This window comes from Balaenoptera musculus, chromosome 6 (genome assembly GCF_009873245.2).
Source record: "Balaenoptera musculus isolate JJ_BM4_2016_0621 chromosome 6, mBalMus1.pri.v3, whole genome shotgun sequence".
Taxonomy (NCBI): Eukaryota; Metazoa; Chordata; class Mammalia; order Artiodactyla; family Balaenopteridae; genus Balaenoptera; species Balaenoptera musculus.
This window is the reverse complement of record NC_045790.1, coordinates 13,999,773-14,022,865: the sequence shown is the minus strand read 5'-3', so window position 1 is coordinate 14,022,865 and position 23,093 is coordinate 13,999,773. Positions and strand designations below refer to the sequence as shown.

General features: G+C 36.5%; 1 protein-coding gene across 1 annotated transcript; it reads left to right on the top strand.

Moving 5' to 3' along the window:
* Nucleotides 1-702: 702 nt before the first annotated feature.
* On the top strand, nt 703-21,796 carry ADAMDEC1 (ADAM like decysin 1). Its single transcript, XM_036855867.1, has 14 exons — nt 703-820; nt 1,049-1,167; nt 1,731-1,807; nt 9,684-9,762; nt 11,259-11,335; nt 12,512-12,698; nt 12,888-12,947; nt 13,638-13,709; nt 14,176-14,345; nt 14,707-14,788; nt 15,501-15,631; nt 16,574-16,751; nt 19,782-19,865; nt 21,097-21,796. Exons 1-13 carry the CDS (start codon nt 733-735, stop codon nt 19,860-19,862), a joined length of 1,401 nt encoding a protein of 466 aa, XP_036711762.1. The 5' UTR covers nt 703-732; the 3' UTR covers nt 19,863-19,865; nt 21,097-21,796.
* The last annotated feature ends 1,297 nt before the right edge of the window (nt 21,797-23,093 follow it).

The following is a 23,093-nucleotide window of genomic DNA, read 5'->3' as shown; positions in this document are numbered from 1 at the left end:
ATGTGTTATTTTTGTAATCAGAAAAACAGTTATTTTCCTTCAGTAGAACTCATAGTGCGTTTCAAAAACTTTATATGCAGTATAATTTGAGGCTAACACTGTCAAGAGAATTTACATTTGCACATTTCCTTATAGTTTTGCGTGTGTGTGTGCATGCATGTGTGTGTGTTACCTTGTATGAACTTTATAAGAAACTTAGGGTAGGTATCGTTATCATCATCCCCTTTTCACAGATAAGGAAAGTGAGGGTCAGAGAAATTATAATATCCTAGCTTATAAAACTTTGTCTGGTGCTTGTTTTACAGATTGTTTTCTCTGTGCCAATTTTTCAAAATATGTACAGGCTACTGAAATATTTTCTAAATGTATGGATCAATTTCTATAACATTACCGAACAGCATGAGCAATGGCTGAATTTAATGAATATGCAAATATATGCGCACACAGCTCAGTCTCAGTTGGTACTTTCCCACTACTATAGGAGCACCAGGGCCAAGCAGCTGTCCAGATGTGACTCCTTAAGCTGTAACCACAGACATAAACACCTCTCATAAATGAAGAACATTCTCACGATCTTGACACTGCAATCTCTTAGCAACTTCCCAGTGTCATTAGGAAACATTTCTCAATCTCCCAAAGAAGGTCTGAGGTTTTTAACTTTATTATTTTTTTCAATTTGTAAAGAGAAGTAGGGGAAGATAAAACTGGACAGCTGGGGGGGACAAAATCTTCATGTTGTGTGGGACGTCTCAGCTACCTACAGTAGCCAGCATGTCTTTGGTCCTGCTTTCCACCCTCTGGCTCATCGTTCAAGCTCAAGGTAAGTACTAATATATTGACAGTTCCAAAGAATTGTTTCATCATTGTCACATTTTTCCAGAATAGGGAGAGAAAACTAAAGAAAAAGTTTTTGTTATCAAAGCTGAACTGGAGGAGTAACTTGTTCTTCTCAATATTTCCCTTCTCAGTGGAAATTGTCTTCCACTCAGTTTCAAGAAACCAACCAACAAAAACCTTAATTTTGTCAGTGTTACCTCTCTTTCTCTAGCAATAGCCATAAAGCCGACTCCTGAACTAGAGCCCTATGAAGTAGTTCGTCCTAAAAAACTACACATTTTACACAAAAGAGAGATACAGAACAACCAGACAGAGAAGCATGGCAAAGAGGTAAGCAATGGGATGACCGTGGGATTTTGCTGTCATCTCAAGAGACAGTAAAGGACCTTTTTACTAGTAGAAGTCATGTCACAGTCAACATCTAGTAGTTTAGCCTTGAAGCCCATTTACACAAATGCTCCCCTTTGCCCAGGAGAGGGCATAGGATTTCTCTAAATGCTTTTACAATTAAGCAGCAGGAAGGGAGTTAACTCCCACACTGGCTCAGAAAAAATAAAAGTTTGGGTGTTTCTCCAAGTCTGTGGGGGGAACAAAAAAAAAAGGAAGACAGAACGGCAGTATATCTAGGAGGAGACGTTCCTTGCCAAGCCCACCAAACCCATGTCTCCTCCCTACCCTCACCCCCTGGCCCCACTGAATTGCCTTTTGTCTATAATAGATAAATCATATTATCTCATTAATTAACAAGATTTTAAAAATGTATTATAGATATTAACTTTCTGACTATTACATTTGTAATTATTATTCTATACAGCTACCTATATCATTATATTATAATTATTTTAGATAGACTCATAAATATAAATTATCATTATATTATTAAATATTTTTAGGAAAGATATGAACCTGAACTTCAGTATCAGATGATATTAAATGGAGAAGAAGTCATTCTTTGCCTACAAAAAGCCAAGTAAGTTGTATTTCCTGCAAGTCTAACCACTGGATTATACCTAAGAGAATGTGGAAAAATAAATCTTCTTGAGACTCTGTATACTGTAATTTGACATAGAAGACATGAAGCATATTGAGCATTAGATTCTAATAGTTGGTGTTAATATTACCTAAGAAGTTTGATGTTTCCCTAGGAAATTGTATGCAAAGAGTAAAACAAAGAAAGCTGCACGAATGACTTTCTTCCCTGCTGCTTTTGGAATTTACTGAAAATATTTTCCACCCAGATAAACTGAAACCTTTGATGTGACTTTCCATTACTTTTTGTTGCTGTTGTTGTTCTGTAAAGCATTTTAATTTTTTTAAACATCTTTATTGGAGTATAACTGCTTTACAATGGTGTGTTAGTTCCTGCTTTATAACAAAGTGAATCAGCTATACATATACATATATCCCCATATATCTTCCCTCTTGCGTCTCCCTCCCACCCTCCTTATCCCACCCCTCTAGGTGGTCACAAAGCACCCAGCTGATCTCCCTGTGCTATGCAGCTGCTTCCCACTAGCTATCTATTTCACATTTGGTAGAGTATATATGTCAATACCACTCTCTCACTTCGTCCCATCTTACCCTTCCCCCTCCCCATGTCCTCAAGTCCATTCTCTATGTCTGCGTCTTTGTTCCTGTCCTGCCCCGAGGATCCTCAGAACTATTATTTATTTATTTATTTTTTTAGATTCCATATACATGTGTTAGCATACAGTATTTGTTTTTCTCTTTCTGACTTACTTCACTCTGTATGACAGACTCTATGTCCATCCACCTCAGTACAAATAACTCAATTTCATTTCTTCTTATGGCTGAGTAATATTCCATTGTATATATGTGCCACATCTTCTTTATCCATTCATCTGTCAATGGACACTTAGGTTGCTTCCATGTCCTGGCTATTGTAAATAGTGCTGCAATGAATATTGTGGTACATGATACTTTCTGAATTATGGTTTTCTAGGGTATATGCCCAGTAGTGGGATTGCGGGGTCATATGGTAGTACTATTTTTAGTTTTTTAAGGAACCTCCACACTGTTCTCCATAGTGGCTGTACCAATTTACATTCCCACCAACAGTGCAAGAGGGTTCCCTTTTCTCCACACCCTCTCCAGCATTTATTGTTTCTAGATTTTTTGATGATGGCCATTCAGACCGGTGTGAGGTGATACCTTATTGTAGTTTTGATTTGCCTTCCTCTAATGATTAGTGATGTTGAGCATCCTTTCATGTGTTGTTGGCAATCTGTATATCTTCATTGGACAAATGTCTATTTAGGTCTTCTGCCCATTTTTGGATTGGGTTGTTTGTTTTTGTGATATTGAGCTGCATGAGCTGCTTGTATATTTTGGAGATTAACGCTTTGTCAGTTGCTTCGTTTGTAAATATTTTCTCCCATTCTGAGGGTTGTCTTTTCGTCTTGTTTATGGTTTCCTTTGGTGTGCAAAAGCCTTTAAGTTTCATTAGGTCCCATTTATTTATTTTTGTTTTTATTTCCATTTCTCTAGGAGGTGGGTCAAAAAGGATCTTGCTGTGATTTATGTCAGAGGGTTCTGCCTATGTTTTCCTCTAAGAGTTTGATAGTGTCTGGCCTTAGATTTAGGTCTTTAATCCATTTTGAGTTTATTTTTGTGTATGGTGTTAGGGAGTGTTCTAATTTCATTCTTTTACATGTAGCTGTCCAGTTTACCCAGCACCACTTATTGAACAGGCTGTCTTTTCTCCGTTGTATATTCTTGCCTCCTTTACCAAAGATAAGGTGACCATATATGCATGGGTTTATCTCTGGGCTTTCTATCCTGTTCCATTGATCTATATTTCTGTTTTTGTGCCAGTCCCATACTGCCTTGATTATTGTAGATTTGTAGTATAGTCTGAAGATAGGGAGCCTGATTCCTCCAGCTCCGTTTTTGTTTCTCAAGATTGCTTTGGCTACTCAGGGACTTTTGTGTTTCCACACTAATTGTGAAATTTTTTGTTCTAGTTCTGTGAAAAATGCCGTTGGTAATTTGATAGGGATTGCATTGAATCTGTAGATTGCTTTGGGCAGTAGAGTCATTTTCACAATATTGATTCTTCCAATCCAAGAACATGGTATATCTCTCCATCTGCTGCTATCATCTTTAATTTCTTTCATCAGTGTCTTATACTTTTCTGCATACAGGTCTTTTGTCTCCTTAGGTAGGTTTATTCCTAGGTATTTTATTCTTTTTGTTGCAGTGGTAAATGGGAGTGTTTCCTTAATTTCTCTTTCAGATTTGTCATCATTAGTGTATAGGAATGCAAGAGATTCCTGTGCATTAATTTTGTATCCTGCAACTTTACCAAATTCATTGATTAGCTCTAGTAGATTTCTGGTGGCATCTTTAGGATTCTCGTTTTATAGTACCATGTCATCTGCAAAGAGTGACAATTTTTCTTCTTCTTTTCCGATTTGGATTCCTTTTATTTCTTTTTCTTCTCTGATTGCTGTGGCTAAAACTTCCAAAACTATGTTGAATAATAGCAGTGGGAGTGGGCAACCTTGTCTTGTTTCTGATCTTAGTGGAAATGGTTTCAGTTTTTCACCATTGAGAATGATGTTGGCTGTGGGTTTGTCATATATGGCCTTTATTAGGTTGAGGTAAGTTCCCTATATGCCTACTTTCTGGAGGGTTCTTTTCATAAATAGGTGTTGAATTTTGTTGAAAGCTGTTTCTACATCTATTGAGAATATCATATGGTTTTTATCCTTCAATTTTTTAATGTGGTGGATCACATTGATTGATTTGCGTATATTGAAGAATCCTTGCATTCCTGGGATAAACCCCACTTGATCATGGTGTATGATCCTTTTAATGTGCTGTTGGATTCTGTTTGCTAGTATTTTCTTGAGGATTTTTGCATCTATGTTCATCAGTGATATTGGCCTCTAGTTTTCTTTTTTTGTGACATCTTTGTCTGGTTCTGGTATCAGGGTGATGGTGGCCTCGTAGAATGAGTTTGGGAGTGTTCCTTCCTCTGCAATTTTATGGAAGAGTTTGAGAAGGATGGGAGTTAGCTCTTCTCTAAATGTTTGATAGAATTCACCTGTGAAGCCATCTGAACCTTGGCTTTTGTTTTTGGAAGATTTTTAATCACAGTCTCAATTTATATGCTTGTGATTGGTGTTTATTTTTTCTATTTCTTCCTGGTTCAGTCTCGGAAGGTTGTGCTTTTCTAAGAATTTGTCCATTTCTTCCAAGTTGTCCATTTTATTGGCATAGAGTTGCTTATAGTAATCCTTCATGATTCTTTGTATTTCTGCAGGGTCAGTTGTTACTTCTCCTTTTTCATTTCTAATTCTGTTGATTTGAGTCTTCTCCCTTTTTTTCTTGATGAGTCTGGCTAGTGGTTTATCTATTTTGTTTATCTTCTCAAAGAACCAGCTTTTAGTTTTATTGAACTTTGCTGTTGTTTCCTTCTTTCTTTTTCATTTATTTCTCATCTGATCTTTATGATTTCTTTCCTTTTGCTAACTTTGGGGTTTTTTGTTCTTCTTTCTCTAATTGCTTTAGGTGTAACGTTATGTTGTTTGAGATTTTTCTTGTTTCTTGAAGTAGGATTGTATTGCTATAAATTTCCCTCTTAGAACTGCTTCTGCCAAATCCCATAGGTTTTGGGTGGTCGTCTCTTTACTGTCATTTGTTTCTAGTTATTTTTTGATTTCCTCTTTGATTTCTTCAGTGATCTGTTGGATATTTAGTAGTGCATTGCTTAGCCTCCATGTGTTTGTACTTTTTACAGTTTTTTTTCCTGTAATTGGTATCTAGTCTCATAGCATTGTGGTTGGAAAACATACTTGATACGATTTCAATTTTCTTAACTTTACCAAGGCTTGATTTGTGACCCAAGATATGATCTATCCTGGAGAATGTTCCATGAGCACTTGAGAAGAATGTGTATTCTGCTGTTTTTGGATGGAATGTCCTATAAATATCAATTAAATCTATCTGGTCTATTGTGTCATTTAAAGCTTGTGTTTCCTTATTTATTTTCATTTTGGATGATCTGTCCATTGGTGAAAGTGGGGTGTTAAATTCCCCTACTGTGATTGTGTTACTGTCTATTTCCTCTTTCATGGCTGTTAGCATCTGCCTTATGTTGAGTTGCTCCTATGTTGCGTGCAAAAATATATACAACTGTTAGGTCTTCTTTCTTGGATTGATCCCTTGATTATTATGTAGTGTCCTTCTTTGTCTCTTGTAATAGTCTTTATGTTAAAGTCTATTTTGTCTCATATGAGAATTGCTACTCCAGCTTTCTTTTGATTTCCATTTACATGGAATACCTTTTTCCATCCCCTCACTTTCAGTCTGTATGTGTCCCTATGTCTGAAGTGGGTCTCTGGTAGACAGCATATATACGGGTCTTGTTTTTGTATCCATTCAGCCAGTTGATGTCTTTTGGTTGTAGCATTTAATCCATTTACATTTAAGGTAATTATTGATATGTATATTCTTTTTACCATATTCTTAATTGTTTTGGGTTTGTTTTCGTAGGTCTTTTCATTCTCTTGTGTTTCCTGCCTAGAGAAGTTCCTTTAGCATTTGCTGCAAAGCTGGTTTGGTGGTGCTGAATTCTCTTAGCTTTTGCTTGCTTGTAAAGATTTTAATTTCTCCATCGAATCTGAATGAGATCCTTTCTGGGTAGAGTAATCTTGGTTATAGGCTTTTCCCTTTCATCACTTCAAACATCTCCTGCCATTCCCTTCTGGCTTGCAGAGTTTCTGTTGAAAGATCAGCTGTTAACCTTATGGGGATTCCCATCTATGTTATTTATTGCTTCTCCCTTGCTGCTTTTAACATTTTTTCTTTGTATTTAATTTTTGATAGTTTGATTAACATGTGTCTTGCCGTGTTTCTCCTTGCATTTATCCTGTATGGGTCTCTGCACTTCCTGGACTTGATTAACTATTTCCTTTCCCATATTAGGGAAGTTTTCAACTATAATCTCTTCAAATATTTTCTCAGTCTCTTTCTTTTTCTCTTTTTCTTCTGGGATCCCTATAATTTGAATGTTGTGTTTAATGTTGTCCCAGAAGTCTCTGAGACTGTCCTCAATTCTTTTCATTCTTTTTTCTTTATTCAGCTCTGTGGCAGTTATTTCCACTATTTTACTTCCAGCTCACTTATTCGTTCTTCTGCCTTAGTTATTCTGCTATTGATTCCTTCTAGAGAATTTTTAATTCCATTTATTCTGTTGCTCATCATTGTTTGTTTGTTCTTTAGTTCTTCTAGGTCCTTGTTAAACGTTTCTTATATTTCTCCATTCTATTTCCAATATTTTGGATCATCTTTACTATCATTACTCTGAATTCTTTTCCAGGTAGACTGCCTATTTTCTCTTCATTTGTTTGGTGTGGTGGGTTTTTACTTTGCTCCTTCATCTGCTGTGTATTTCTCTGTCTTCTCATTTTGCTTAACTTACTGTGTTTGGGGTCTCCTCTTCACAGTCTACAGGTTTGTAGTTCCTGTTGTTTTTGGTGTCTGCCCCCAGTGGTTAAGATTGTTTCAGTGGCTTGTGTAGGCTCCTGGTGGAGGGGACTGGTGCCTGTGCTCTGGTGTATAAGGCTGGATCTTGTCTTTCTGGTGGGCAGGACCGCATCCAGTGGTGTGTTTTTGGGGTGTCTGTGAACTTATTATTATTTTAGGCAGCCTCTCTGCTAATGGGTGGGGTTGTGTTCCTGTCGTGCCAGTTGTTTGGCATGGGGTGTCCAGTGCTGGAGCTTGCTGGTTGTTGAGTGGAGCTGGGTCCTAGTGTTGAGACAGAGATCTTGGGAGAGCTCTCACCAATTAATATTATGAGGGGCCGGGAGGTCTCTGGTGGTCCAATGTCTTGAACTTGTGTCTCCCAACTCAAGTCTGAGACCCAACTGGAGCACCAAGACCCTCTCAGCCACATGGCTCAGAAGAAAAGGGAGAAAAGAAAGAAAGAAAGAAAAGAATAAATAAAATAAAGTTATTAAAAAAAATAAAAAGATATTATTAAATTTAAAAAATTTTTAATTAAAAAAAAAAAGACGAGAGCAACCAAACCAATAAACAAATCCACCAATGATAAGAAGCACTAAAAATAATACTAAGATAAACATAAAAATCAGAAACTAGTCAGTCGCATACAGCAAACCCCAAGTCTACAGTTGCTCCTAAAGACCACCACCTCAGTTTTGGAATGATCTGTTGTGTATTCAGGTATTCCACAGATGCAGGGTACATCAAGTTGATTGCAGAGATTTAATACGCTGCCCCTGAGGCTGCACAGAGAAATTTCCCTTTCTCTTCTTTGTTCTCACAGCTCCTGGGGTTCAGCTTTGGATTTGGTCCCGCCTCTGCATGTAGGTCACCCTCTGGCAACTCTTCTTCATCCAGACAGGAGGGGGTTAAAGAGCTGCTGATTAGGGGACTCTGGCTCACTTAGGCCAGGGGGAGGGAGAGGTATGGAATGCAGGGCGAGCCTGCAGCAGCAGAGGCCGGTGTGATGTTGTACCAGCCTGAGGTGCACCATATGTTCTCCTGGGGAAATTGTCTCTGGATCACAGGACCCTGGCAGGGGTGGGCTGCACAGGCTCCCAGGAGGGGAGGTGTGGAGAGTGACCTGTGCTCGCACACAGGCTTCTTGGTGGCAGCAGCAGCAGCCTTAGCATCTCATGCCCATCTCTGGGGTCTGCGCTGATAGCTGCAGCTTGTGCCCATCTCTGAAGGTCATTTAGGTTGTGTTCTGAATCTCCTCTCCACATGCACCCCGAAACAGTGGTCTCTTGACTCTTAGGCAGCTCCAGACTTTTTCCCGGACTCCCTCCCGGCTAGCTGTGGCGCACTAGCCCCCTTCCGGCTGTGTTCACGCCGCCAACCCCAGTCCTCTCCCTGGGATCTGACCTCCAAAGGTGGAGCCTCAGCTCCCAGCCCCCACCCACCCCGGCGGGTGAGCAGAGAAGCATCTCAGGCTGGTGAATGCTGGTTGGTGCCGGTCCTCTGTGCGGGAATCTCTCCACTTTGCCCTCTGCACCCTTGTTCCTGCACTGTTCTCCGTGGTTCTGAAGCTTCCCACCTCTGCCACCCACAAACTCCGCCCGCAAAGGGACTTCCTAGTGTGTGGAAACTTTTCCTCCTTCACAGCTCCCTCCCAGAAGTGCAGGTCCTGTCCCTATTCTTTTGTCTCAGTTTTTTCTTTTTTTCTTTTGCTCTACCCAGGTACGTGGGGAGTTTCTTGCCTTTTGGGAAGTCTGAGGTCTTCTGCCAGCGTCAGTAGGTGTTCTGTAGGAGCTGTTCCACATGCAGATGTATTTTTGATGTATTTTTGGGGCGGAAGGTGATCTCCCCGTCTTACTCCTCTGCCATCTTGAAGGTCCTCTCCTCCATTACTTTTATAATAACATATATCTAATGCTCATTCAGGGCACACAAGTTTGAGATAGATCCCAGGGGATGGGGCTCCACCAAGTTCTATAATAGTCAGTAAACTTCTCCCTGAATGCAATGGTCTTTCATGTGCATTTATGACCCAACACCCTACAGAGATCCTTTGGAGGCTATATCCTTGGTTCAAAGAATCCCAAAATAATCCATTTGAAGGTAGAAAAATTCCTATGTAATTTTTCTATCAGTAAAGTATTTCAGGGTATTTCTTTCCTCAGATCTAAGAGGTATAACTAATGCTTTGATTTGCTTCAGGAGCAGACTTCTGATGTTGGAAAAGGACCAGTGGGTCAGAATGCCAGCTCTTTCTCACTGTAGACATTATCATTCCTTTAGTACTGATGATCATACAGGAATATTAGCCTTTATTACCACCATGAGAGTATCATGCAACTTTCTGCTCTCTACAGGCATCTCCTGGGGCCAGACTACACTGAAACATATTACTCACCCAGAGGAGAGAAAATCACAACAAGCCCTCAGAACATGGTAGGTTCCAAATGCTTTCTGGGACTCTTACTTGGATCTGCTGCTTACATCATAAGATTCATAGGTTCAAGGACAACTTAAAAAAAATTAAAGGACTTGAAAACAGGGTGCTCATCTAAGACCAATGAGATAACAGATGAAAAAATTTGTATCCTTTTTAAAAGATAGAAGTAGTAGGAGGCTTCCAAGTGTTGCATTTTTAGAAGCAACCAAAAGTCTGCTTTCCCCTAAACCATCTTATCAGTAGGTTAGAAATATTCTCCCCTAGGTACTTGAAAGGTCATGTCACTGTTTACTGTTTTCTAATGATATATGCATTTATCCTGAGGTCAGCAAAGGTATATCAATTATTTAATTAATATAATTTTTTATCTGGTTAAACCACCATCATATGAATAATGCCAAGGTACAGATATCAGACATAGAGAATCAAGGCCAAGGAAAAACAGGAAGAGAATATAAAAAGACTCATTCATAGAGTATTACCAAGCTAAGCGAGTTTCTCAGAGCCACCCTCCACGGTGCCCCAAACATCTATGTTTCTATAAAAAAACAGACAAGACTTATGCCACAGAATGACTGTCCATTCCTTTCTCAAATCAAGACTCTCATTTCATGGACGTCTGGATTGTTGCTAACATTGACCTCTGGGAAAAATATCTGATAAATTAATTCATGCTCAAGTGTGAATGGCCAGTGATATCTTAATGTGGTACCTTTTCCAAGTCGTCTATAAGAAAATGTTTATGATGACAAGGTTTCTTACAAAGGAAAGAAAGACACAGATGGATTTTCAGACCCTGAGGCAAGTCAGTTTATTTTGAGCAAGAGTTTATTCATTAGCTTTCTTGGACCATTCTACATAAGTGAGCCACTACTTTGCTTCTACAAAGCGCCAACCATGTGTGAATCTCTAGTTGTAGATAAATTCTCTGGGCTTTGGATGCTGGTAAAGCGTTGCCACTAACACACTAGTTAAAATAATGAGTTGGACCCGTTAGTCTGAGGAGCTCAGGAGTGGTGGTGTGGCCCCTTGAGGACTCTAGAATCTGGAAAAATGAATACCTCATTTTATTGATATGTGATGCACAGTGGAGCTTGCACAAGGGAACTAAATTCTCAAAAGTTGGCACTCAAACCTGAGAGCTCTTGGGGAGTGCTGTAGATCCCATGCGGGACCTGGCTACTTCTCAAATGCAGCATCCACTCTTGCCATGAGTCTATTTAGATTCAAATTCCCTGGACTTTTCTTTAGTGTGAATTAGTATCAGAAAGACAGCTCAGCCACCAAATATGGAGAGTTTCCAGGGTCAGTGGTGGAGTAGTTCATGAAACCACTGAGGTTCTCAATGTTTTTGTTTCTGGGAACTGGTCTGGCCACAGCCACTACTTGAAGAACTTTCCTACGTATTCAAGATAAGAGCTTTCAACACAACTGTGATATGTTTATTTTTGTAGTTAAAAAAAAAAACAAACACATTTTTTTCCAACCTTAGGAACACTGCTACTATAAAGGACACGTCCTAAATGAAAAGGATTCTGTTGCCAGTATTTGTACTTGTGATGGGTTGAGGTGAGTGTCACTTGCAAAAATGTTAAACATCAAGCACCATTTTGTTACACAAAATTGAGTCTTTCTGAACACCATATCTTCTTGCTATCTTGGTAAAATTGTCTCCAATAATAAAATGTTGAATATATGTGGTTAAAGTGAAGAATAATGTATCATCCTTGCACTCATTTCATTATCTGTGGTTCTAGTAAAAGTTAAAGTTAGCAATTTTTAAACAAGTACTACATTCTGGAGCATGATGATATCTGGATCCATTTTCATGTTTATCACCCACTCTACCACTCACTCCCCAAAACTACCTGTTTCATTTTCTTAAAGATTCTACCCTGCAATTGTCATGGTTGAACATAATTTTTAGAAGTTTGTGTGTATGGGTGTGTGTGTGTCTGTGCGGTATTTCTGTTTACTAAAGTAATTCTTGCCAATTAGGGAAAATTTGTAAAGTGTGAGAAAGCACAAATACAAAATTATCTACCATAAAATTTTACCTCTGTGTATCGCTATTATTAATATTTTGTCATGATTGCTGCCTTTTATGCATATAGACAAATATATCTTTTACATGATTGAAATATGAAATAAAATATACATGATTCTTCTGCCAACCTGGGACATACCACATGACATCATAAGCCTTTTCCCAGATCATAAAATACCTTCATAGATGTAATTTTTAACAGCTGTGTTGGCTTTCTAATATTCCATCATATGGATTTACTTTGTATTTCTGAACTAATTTTCCTTCTAAGAAGAGAAAAATCTTTAAGTTAATACTAATTACAAACTGTTCCTCTGGCTGATCTGCTCATCATTCTTTCTCTCTTCTGGGGTTCTTGGTATCTAAACATGCCTTTACTGCATTTTCCATTATATGTCTGGGACCTGCCAAGAAATATCTGCTAAATGTGAAAATAAACTATGGTGTAAGTTCCAAATTCTTTGGGATAGCTTCATCTTAGTACTTCTTGTTCAGAATTCTCTGGGTAATTAAAATAGGCTCTATTTTAGTATTGACAAATACTGAGTATAACTTAAGTTAGCAAAAGTTAGCTGCAAGGCTTACGAATGAAAACTCTGTGTGTGAGCTTGGGATTGAGGAAGAGGTATCCCTCCACTCTGGTCAGTGGATGTGACTCTGGCAGACAATCTTGAAATATGAGCCTCTGTATCTCACAGGGGATACTTCACACATCACAATCAGAGATACATGATAAAGCCTCTGAAAATCACAGACCAAGAAGAACATGCTGTCCTCATACACAACCAGGAGGAGCTAGACCCAGCTAATCACACCTGTGGTGTAAGAAATGTTGGCAGGAAACAGGGCCTTATTCGAACCTCAAGGTCACTCAAAAGGCCAGAGGTGAGTGCAGCTTTCCGACCAACATTCATTTCAACTGTCTCAGTAATGATATATGAAATACTGGTGCACCCAGCAATGACTCGTATGAGTAAAGCCCAACCCTTATTTACTTATTTAAATCTCTTTGTAAGCTTTTTAATCTCTTAGGTTGAAGACATTATTAACAATGTTCTTTCACTCTTTGTAAAGAAAGACTTTCTTCAGGCTGAGAAATACATCGATCTCTTTTTGGTGCTGGATAATGCCTTTGTGAGTATGAAATATAAGTACTTCTTGGACAGTTAAGTCAATTTTTAAGTTTTCTTATCAAGCGGACACAAGCAATAAACTATTCTAGCTGAAAATACAAAGCCTGTCCACCTGATTGTCTTGTCTGTTCTACCTGCTTTGTCAGAAATAGTTTTCATTCATCCCCCCCTTTAAAATCTTCTGCCAAAATATTCAGATATTGGAAATATACTTAATGCCAGATAGCAACAGTAAAACAACCACAATAACTAGAAACATAAAAGAATGGGTTATCTTTTTAAAGTTCTCACTATAATACGTAAATATAGACATAAAACTATATATACTTTACAAATTATATTCATATGGTCAAAAATACTAGAATCTGTGCTTCTAACTCTGAAATACTGCTTTATAACCAAATTTTAATAATATTAAATTGGTTTAAAAACATTGAAATTAATTTGATTTATTCAACTTAATTTGAATTGAAATTTTATATGAATGCCAAATTGTTCTCCTGCCAAAAACTTCTTACATTTGAATTAGAATTTGTTGAAACAGATTCTTATGTAAGATAGACGTGGAATGAATAGACATTTATTTACATTGAAATGTGTAATTTTTCTTAGAATGTAAAATCCTGTACCCCATCAGCTTTCTCACTTCAATTTGTGGTTTTAATTACTCTTTGCATTTTGTGTTTTACAGTATAACATGTATAATAGGAATATAACTTTGATAAGAAGCTTTGTGTTTGATGTGATAAACCTACTCAATGTGGTAAGATATTTGTTCTCTAAACATATATTTCCACACAGGAGCTTAGGGCTTCCCTATGTGTTCACCAAATAAGGAGCTGGGAGAGTCACAATGGCTTATGGCCAGCAGTTTTGGGAAATTTAGCAGATAATGATCAACATCAAGGTAAAATCACATATACTGTAGCAAAGGCAACTTCTAGGTTTTCTATTTCCAAAATTCGGATACATTTATCCATCACTTGTGGTCAGTAAAATATCTAAAATACTAAAGAAATCTCTTCTACTATATAGCACAGGACACTATATTCAATATCCTGGGATAAACCATAATGGAAAAGAATATGAAAAAGAATATATATATATATAACTGAGTCAGTTTGCTGTACAGCAGAAATTAACACATTGTAAATCAACTATACTTCAATCAAAATTTTTAAAAAAAGAAATCTCAAACATTTTCATGAAGAAAAATGTTCTTTCCACAGATTTATAATACCATAGACATTCAAGTGGTCTTGATAGGTATGGAAATCTGGTCTGATGGTGATAAGATAAAGGTGGTACCCAACACAGGTGTCACCTTTAATAACTTTCTGAATTGGCATCGTTCTAACCTGGGGAAGATGAAGATCCATGACCACGCTCAGCTACTCAGGTGAGCACACGCTGGACAGGGCCAGGCCTATTTTGGCAGAGAAGATAGTTATCCCAAAGGTTTCTTGGCAGAGATTCCTGTTCAATTCTACCTCCCTGATCAGATGTCAGAGAGCCTAAAGTTCTACTAATAGCAGTTCACCTGTGAGATTATTGGAGACCCATGTCAGATCACTAAAATCAACTCTTGGATGTGGGATAGCCATCTGTGGTCATTATAGTGCTATAGAACAGCAGAAGCTTTTCTGGGGCCTCATGAATATGAAAAGGGTAGGGGAGCTAGGGAAATCTCAAACATAGTTGAAAAAGCTGATGGTTCCAAAGATTCAAATTGTGACAATGTACCTGTAACTTTCACACAGTGGAGTTGGCTTCAGAAATCGAATTACAGGACTGGCAGCCTCGAATTCCTTGTGCTCCCCATCATCTGTTGCCGTTATTGAGGTTTGTAAAAATATAGCTCCATGAGGTTCTATAACCTCCAGGAAGACAAGCACAATGTCTTATTCAGAGTTAGCACAATGTACATTTGCTGAGTCAGTAAATAAAAGTAGAAATGAACCTCCTGCTAGATCACTACACTGAAGATTCCTTGGATTATGAAACAGAATATCTCTTTACATTGACCATCTCAGAGGTTTCACTCTTTAGTTTGTGTTAGGGAATAAGAACAGGAAGATTGGGACATAAAGGGAATCCAGGTACCCTCTGGGGCCCGAGGCAACTTCACATTAATCATCCTTAGTATCTATGGCCAGGAAGGTCAGACAAAGTGCATGCTGGTGTCATATGGCCAAACACTACCAATGTCATAAGCATCACGGCAATAGTTTTTGGAGGTTTTGAGTACATACTATGGTGTATTTTAGTACTTCTTATGAAGAATGGAATTACCATAATTTAACCATGGTTTACCAAGAATTCATCATTAATTCAGCAAATATTGATTGAACACTGGCTCAATGGTTAGATTCCCAGGAGGCAATCATTTCAAATGTTTATGCAACAATTTACAATAACCAATGACAGGGGAAGAAGCTCAATGATTCAATAATTTTCATCTGTCAAACTATTTTTTTGTAACACTGAACACTGGCAAAAATTAACAAATAACTGAATAAAATCAGAAGTAATATATATTCTATTTGTTTTCCAGGGTAAGAGAAAGAATAGTGTCTCTCTTGTAGGAGTGATGGCACATGAGTTGGGTCATGTCCTTGGTATGCCTGATGTTCCATATAACACCAACTGTCCCTCTGGGAGTTGTGTGATGAATGAATATCTGAGGTGAGCCCTTGTCACCCTAGAGAAAAAGATACTTCTTAAATCTTAAAGAATTCAGATGCAGCCTATATAGTTGGATGGACATTTTTTTTACGTAGGGCTGTGTGCTTCCTGCTAATTCACCCTCCAGCTTCTTTTTTTTTTTTTTTTTTTTTTTTTTTTTTTTGGCTGCACCACACAGCATGTGGGATCTTAGTTCCCCAACCAGGGATCAAACCCGTGCCCCCTGCATTGGAAGCACAGAGCCTTAACCACTGGACTGCCAGGGAAATCCCCACCCTCCAGCTTCTTGATGTATAGGATTTACCAGCTAGCAGAGTTCATTATTAAAGATCTCCAAATATGCCAAGATAGAGTTTATAAGTATAGTGACCATGTTATTTTAACTTAAAATATTTTCTAAAAATATTTATCTAATTAAGATGATGACAACATCCTTATAAATCCCCATCACCAATCAATTCATTTTTATGTTATTAATAGTTGCCTTTTAATTCCAGGCACTTTGCAAGGACTTGGGATAGAAAAATGAATAAACATACCTTGCTTTTGAAGTGTTCATAAATAGAAAGATAAATATGTCCATAGAACTCTAATTCTGCAATTATTTCCTTTCACTATTCATTGTTATTATCGCTTACCTCTTAGCCCTTGGCGAGATGAGTGAATGAAAACAAATGGCGAGGCTCATCACTGCTGCCCTTTAGGACAGAAGTGAATCCACACGGAAATTTGAATTCTTCCAACTCTACAACTGGGTGTCTAGGAAAAGAATTTTCCAACCAGCATAGTATGCATGCTCTATCACGCTCCACATATAACATGGTCCATTTATACTAAAATTGGAATTTTCATTGAACTACGTAATATAGTTAGACAAGTCAGATTCTCATGTTGACTTATCACTGTGTGTCATGGTATTTCTCATTTTTCTTCTGGTTACAGTTCAAAATTCCCAAAGGATTTCAGTACAGTCAGTCGCTCACATTTTAAAAAATATATTTTATCTCGAAAACCAAGATGCTTGCTGCAAACATTGGTTCCTAAAAATATGATGATAAAACCAGTGTGTGGGAACCAACTTCTGGAAGTAGGAGAAGTCTGTGATTGTGGCTCTCCTGAGGTATGAAAATATCCACGGTTTAAAACATTTACTAAAGAGTTATTGTTGCATAAGAATTATACTGTTTTCTTTTTCTTTTTTTTCCTTTAAAATGTTCTTTTGGAAATTCTTTTTAAAGACAAACTTGGCATCTTAGTAAAAAGTAGGCTTGTGCTTGTTTTCAGTACTGCTTTTAGTAATCTTTTGAAAAGCACTTCAAAGCCAGGATACACTTATGACATGATTTTATGAAGTTCAGTGTAAAGAAGTAAATCATTAACTATAGCATGTCACTTATGATCTTTCCTAGATATATTAGTCAGAAATTCCTAAATCACATAAAGTCACAGCTGATCATTTGTTGAGCAATAACAATTAAAAGTCTAGAAGTAAGTTCTCTCCATAGAAAAAGCTGGCCTTCTCTCATCAAACCAGTGTGTAAACGAGGAGAAATTAAAACAGAAGGAGAAAAAAGAAAAATCACACAAAACTGTAGGAAATGGGTTAACATAGAACGTCTAAGATAATTACTATACTTCTGCTAATCTTCATAAAAATCTGACCCCTTCAAGGCATCAGTGTACTCTAAAGAATGTCTCTGATAGAATGTTTACTAGCAATCCCAGACTAGGTTTCTAAAAGAAAGCATTCTGTTTTCTTAGCAATCTTCTTTTACTTTGAAGACTAAGAAAATGAGTTACTATTTGAAGAGAATTTTTATGTGTCAATCGCAAAATGCTTTTATAATCACAATCTCCTTATTACTCACAACAAATCTACAAAATAGGTTTGTTATTTTCCCAATTTAGAAAAGAAGTGAGACTCAGAAAATTTAAGTAACTAGATCCAAGGATACAAAGCTAGTAATTGGTGAAGCCTGTTGCAACCCAAGACTTATCCATTATTTTAAGAGGCTCTATGACAACGGGGAAGGCATGTAATTTCCCTATGCCTGAGTTTATTTATTCAGAAATTTTAAGCTATTGAATTATATTAAAAGTTTACATGGTGCAACTTAATCATTTGCAAAGAATATTGCAAATATTCTCTTAATTATAATGAGATATGAAATTTACAAATGATGTGATACTTTACAATAGGTTAGACTTATTCTTACTTCCTTATATTCCCATGTGGTTTCTTGGGTGGAGGATCATTGAAGTTGTTCACAATCCTTGGTATTTCTAATTTCAGCAGATAAATTACATGTATTCAGTACATACAGACACACATACAAAAAAAGAGGGAGGGAAGGGAGGAGGAGAGGAGAGAGAGAAACTACTATATATATGATGTATAATATCTAATAATCTTTAAGTATATCATCCAACTGCTATACTGTTTCCATATCTTGTTGATTTTCTTCTTCTGTAGTTGAATAAACTCAGACAGTTAGAGAGTTCGAGCTTACGAACAACTGAATTTTTAAACAACTGTTTTCTTATCTAAAAAGTAGTGTATATATACTTTATATAGTATCCTTTAGTGAAAAATCCAGTTTTCCATGATCTTATATGCTACTTTATTATTTTTCTGTACGTATTTAGGTATTTTCCTAGATTTAAAAAATAATCATTCTATCTGTCTAGATATTATCACACAACCGGAATGCTATTTTAATGACTGTAACTATGTAACACACTTTAATATCTTTAATAGAAAATTTCTTCACTGGCTTTTTTTTTTTTTGCAGTGTTTACATAGCAATTATTCAGTGTTCATTCTTCCATAAAACTCCCGGTATTTTTTTTTTTGTCAACTTGCCCACAAATACAATTGAGATTCTGGTTGAAATGTGTTAAATTCATAATTCACTCTGAAGGCCACTGGCATTTTCACAATGTTAAGTATTGTTTTAAAAGACAAGTTGCCTTTGAAGTTTTTCAGGGAAGTTATATAAAATGTTCTTCATGCAGTTCTTGCACATTTTGAAAGTTTATTTTGAAGTATTTTCAATTTTTTCTTTTTGCTATTAATATGTGTAATGTTTTCTTTTTTATTTAGGTTCTTATTTATTAGTATTCTTGACATTATTTTATTGTTATCTTAAACAGCTATCTTAGTGACTCATTCAAAGTTTTTAGAGTTGATCCTCTCTTTTTTTCCTAGGTCAAGAATTGTATCACATATGAATAATGAAAGTGTGATTTTATGTTCCAATTATTATACTTTCATGTATTTTTTCACTCATAGCATTTGTCAGAATTTACATTAAAATATAGCCTATGAGTAAGTTTTTAAAATTAATTTTTATTGGAGTATAGTTGCTTTACATAGCTTATAAATAATTCTTGTCTTATAGTTTACATTATTGAATATATTTTTGCTATTCATCAGATAGATTTTATCATAATGATGCATAACTCTGTTCATAGTTTACTAATATATGCTTAAATAAATAATGGCTACCTAATTTGTACTAATTTTTGCCATCTATCACAATAATATTAGTTGTTTTCTCCCCTCAGCCTTTTAATATGATGGATTATATTACTTTATTCTGTACAGTTGAGTCACTCTTGCATTTTTGGTGACAAAAAAAACCTGCATAGTTTGTAGTAGAGAGTTGTTATATTAATAAGCTAGTGTTTTACTAATATTTTATTCAAGTTTTTGCATTTATATTCATAAATGAGAATAGTATATATGTGTATATTCATTACCAAATCTCATTACTGAAATTATGTAGGCTTGGTAAAATGAATTGAGAATTAAGAAAATTTTTTTCTCTATCTTCAAGCTGTTTGAATAGTATAGAAATATTGTCCTTTGAACTTTTAAATTAACTTACATGTAATATCATGTGGGCAAATTTATTTGGGATAATTCTTGGATAATTCTATTTTTGTCCTTTTAGGAGGTAGTTTTCATTACTCAGCATTTTTTCTATTATTAAATTTCTTTGGTCATTTCCATTGGAATTTGTATAGCAGAGTAATTTAGTTTAAAAAGTGAAATTTCACTGTCATCTTGTACCAGAATTCTGTGCACCTAGTCTACAGGAAAAAAAAATACTTGAACCTACTTTCCCATTGTTTGTGTGCTTTAAAGGAATGTGCCAATCCTTGCTGTGAGGCCATGACCTGTATGTTAAAACCTGAAGCTGACTGTGGAAAAAACAGTAAACCATAACACGTAAGACTTTTTTTTCGTTCTTTGTTTCCAAATATTTTCATACTTCTATGTGACTTAAAAAAGATGTGACACTGAGTTCTACAATACACTAAAACACAATTTATTTTACATTTTTTAAATGACAGTTTCAGAAATGAAAAAAGCCATCAATATGAACGTAAATAGCTCAGAGTTGTGTGTATACTAATATAGTAATGAGAAAAGTGGCTACTTTATCATCTACTAGATCAGGGACTGCTGAAATCTGTGCTAAAATTTGTAAAATTTCTATTAGATAGTTATAAGTTTAATACAACGTAGTATGACAGACAGAAAATTTTATTTAAAAAGGTCTCAATTAAAGAGCAAATTTTGTTCTTAAATGCTGGTCATTGAAACTTGAAGCATAGTCAGAAAATAACATTTAAGAACACACTACAAGATTTAGCAATTTTATTCCTTTCAAAATGCCTCAATAATTCATAATTCACTTATTATTTTTGTGTTTCACACACTCCTACATGATTTAGACTAGGAAACCTAATTGTTCTGAATATATTCCTTCCAGTGAAAAACAGTCTCCAAATCTAAAAATGGCAACAACAACAAAAAGTTATAAATAGGGGAAAGGTTCAGGATAAATTATATTAAAGGAGCTATTCTTACAAATCCCCACCCTTTCCTGAATTTCCTGAATCTTTTCTGGGACAGAACCTGCAGAGAGATTATAAAGGGAATAATTGACTCAAAGACCATTGACTATAACTTCCTCAAGGAAAGGCTCAGAAAGGTCATAAGATGAGGAGTATCATTCATTCTCTCACCAAGCATCATTGCACTCAGCTGAAACCCTGGTGTGATCCACTCTGCAGGGAATGCTAGACATTAGGCCCATTTTCTTCCTCTGTCACAGAGACCAGAAGCATAGCATCACAAAAAATATCCATTCAACTCTTTAGGGGCTTGGAATGATAGGTGGGCATGCCCCATTACCGGGCAAGATTGGCAATTTAGTATCATGGAAAGAAAATTGGACTTGGACTAAGGAAGCTTCAATTCTTTTCTTAGTTCTTCCCAAAACTAGGGACTTTAAGCCAAGTTCTTTAATTAGTTTCTCACCTGTAAAATGAAGCTAATGATATTGTCTTTCAGTAGGGTTGTTAGCATTTTTTAAATTCTGTAAATATTTATTATCATTACATATTTATAATTTATAATAACCATGGCTTCCAAACTTTTTTCTTTTGATCAGAGAATGAATCCAAAATCCACTTCATTGAGATGTTACTTGCCAGGACAAGAATCAAGAAATCTAAACATGCCAAGAATCTTGCATATTCTCACTGTTGTCCTGAGATATATTTTGCTTTTCACTTGTCATTATGCTTCCTATATTTTTACCACTCCAGCCAACAGGTCAATAAATGTATTTAGAGAAGCTGCATGTTTTCTAAGCCTGATCTTTAATGTATTTTTAAGGACCCTGAAGCTGTTGTTTAGCTCTGCTCTTTGGAGAACAAAAGAAATTAGCCTTTGACTAAAACACCTCAAAATGTTCCGCTGAATTATGCTGGCTCAATTCAGAATTGTAAAATGACAAGTGTCTTGTGTCTTAACCCCACTTTTATTTTAGTATAGTCCATGAAAATATAAGGCCATTTGAAGAGTAAAGTCTTTGGTGGAAGAAAGGAAAGCAGAGTTCCCGTGTCATTTCTTGCTCTTCAGTGTTCTGCTTACCTTGCTCTTAGAAATGTGGTATTTATCTATATCATGTCAAGACTAATTAAGCATTTTTAATTTTGTCATGTGTAATCCTCTCACCATCACACTTAATATTAATTTGGAGAAGTCTGCATTGCTCACACTGGAATTTAGCCACCAAGGAATGCTTCATTCATCTATTGGCGTAATGAACCACAATGTCAATGAATAAAAGCACAACTTTTTGAGGATTTTCTGTGTGGTCATTTTCAAAAATGAATATTTTCTAGCTTCGCTATAGGTCTGTGTTAGACGTTAAAGCCTCACATAATTAGACAATTTTCCCTCTGGTCATTTGATGGCATTGCCACGGAGAGCTGGGCATCGTGATGGAGATGGAAAAGGTTACATCATATTTTAATGCCCAAAATGAAATGACTTGAGGCCAGTTGCACAAGACTAGACTTCTTTTTGAAGTTTCTCTAAACCCTTTTTAACAATTAAAATAATTGCCCACATTTCCACTGATGCCTGGGCTGGGAGAACAGGAACTTAAACATACTTCTAAAGATTAGCTTTTGAAACAAGCAACCTTCCAGAAAGCCCTGCTTGCTGGTGTCGGCTGTCTTCCCCTTCCTTGCTTCCATGTTATTGGTGGGTTTGTAACTACAAGTGTTACAGTGAAGCTGCACATCTGAGGTTGCTGGTAGCCCTGCTGCGGCCAGGACTTGTCAATATCCCCCACTGTCCACTGGTCTGATACAAACTCCCACCCAAATCTTCCAACGAAAAAGGGTTTCTTTAGGTTTATTTCTCCCCTACCTCATGCTCAGATAGAGGCTTCTTATAGTAAAACTGCTTGACCTGCAAGGATTATAGCCAGTGGCATGCTGGAGACAGCTAGTATTGGTTGTAAAACACAGCCATTACTAAAAAACCAGCCTGTAAAAAATTTATAATTAAATACATTATATTAAAACCTATATTAGAGCTCCCCAGAGAAACACCATACATACTATATTTACATTTATTCACTCTATATGATAAAAGATATCATATACATATGATATCTATTTATCATATACATATGATAAATAGATAAATACATATCTACATCTATATTTATATCTATCTGTCTGTCTGTCTATCTACCTACCTATGTAAGAGAGAGAGAGATTGAATTTTGCTGTGAGGAATTTGCTCACACAATTATGAAGGCTGAGAAGTCCCCAGATCTACCATCTGGAGAACCAGGAGAGCTGGTGGTGTAATTCAGTCCAAGGGCAGGAGAAGTTGAGATGAGGTGCCCCAGCTCGAGCAGGCAGGCAGGAAGAGAAAACAGGAAAATTCTTTTTTTCTCCACCCTTTGTTCTGCTCACATCCTCAACAGATTGGATGATGCCCACTAACCTTGAGGAAGAATCTGCTTTACTGAGCCCTACGACCCCCCGTGGTGCAGTCAAGTTGACCCATAAAATTAGCAGTCACAAAAGCAAAGGACATACTGAAAACTTATCACTTCCTATTATACTACATTTTACTAACCTA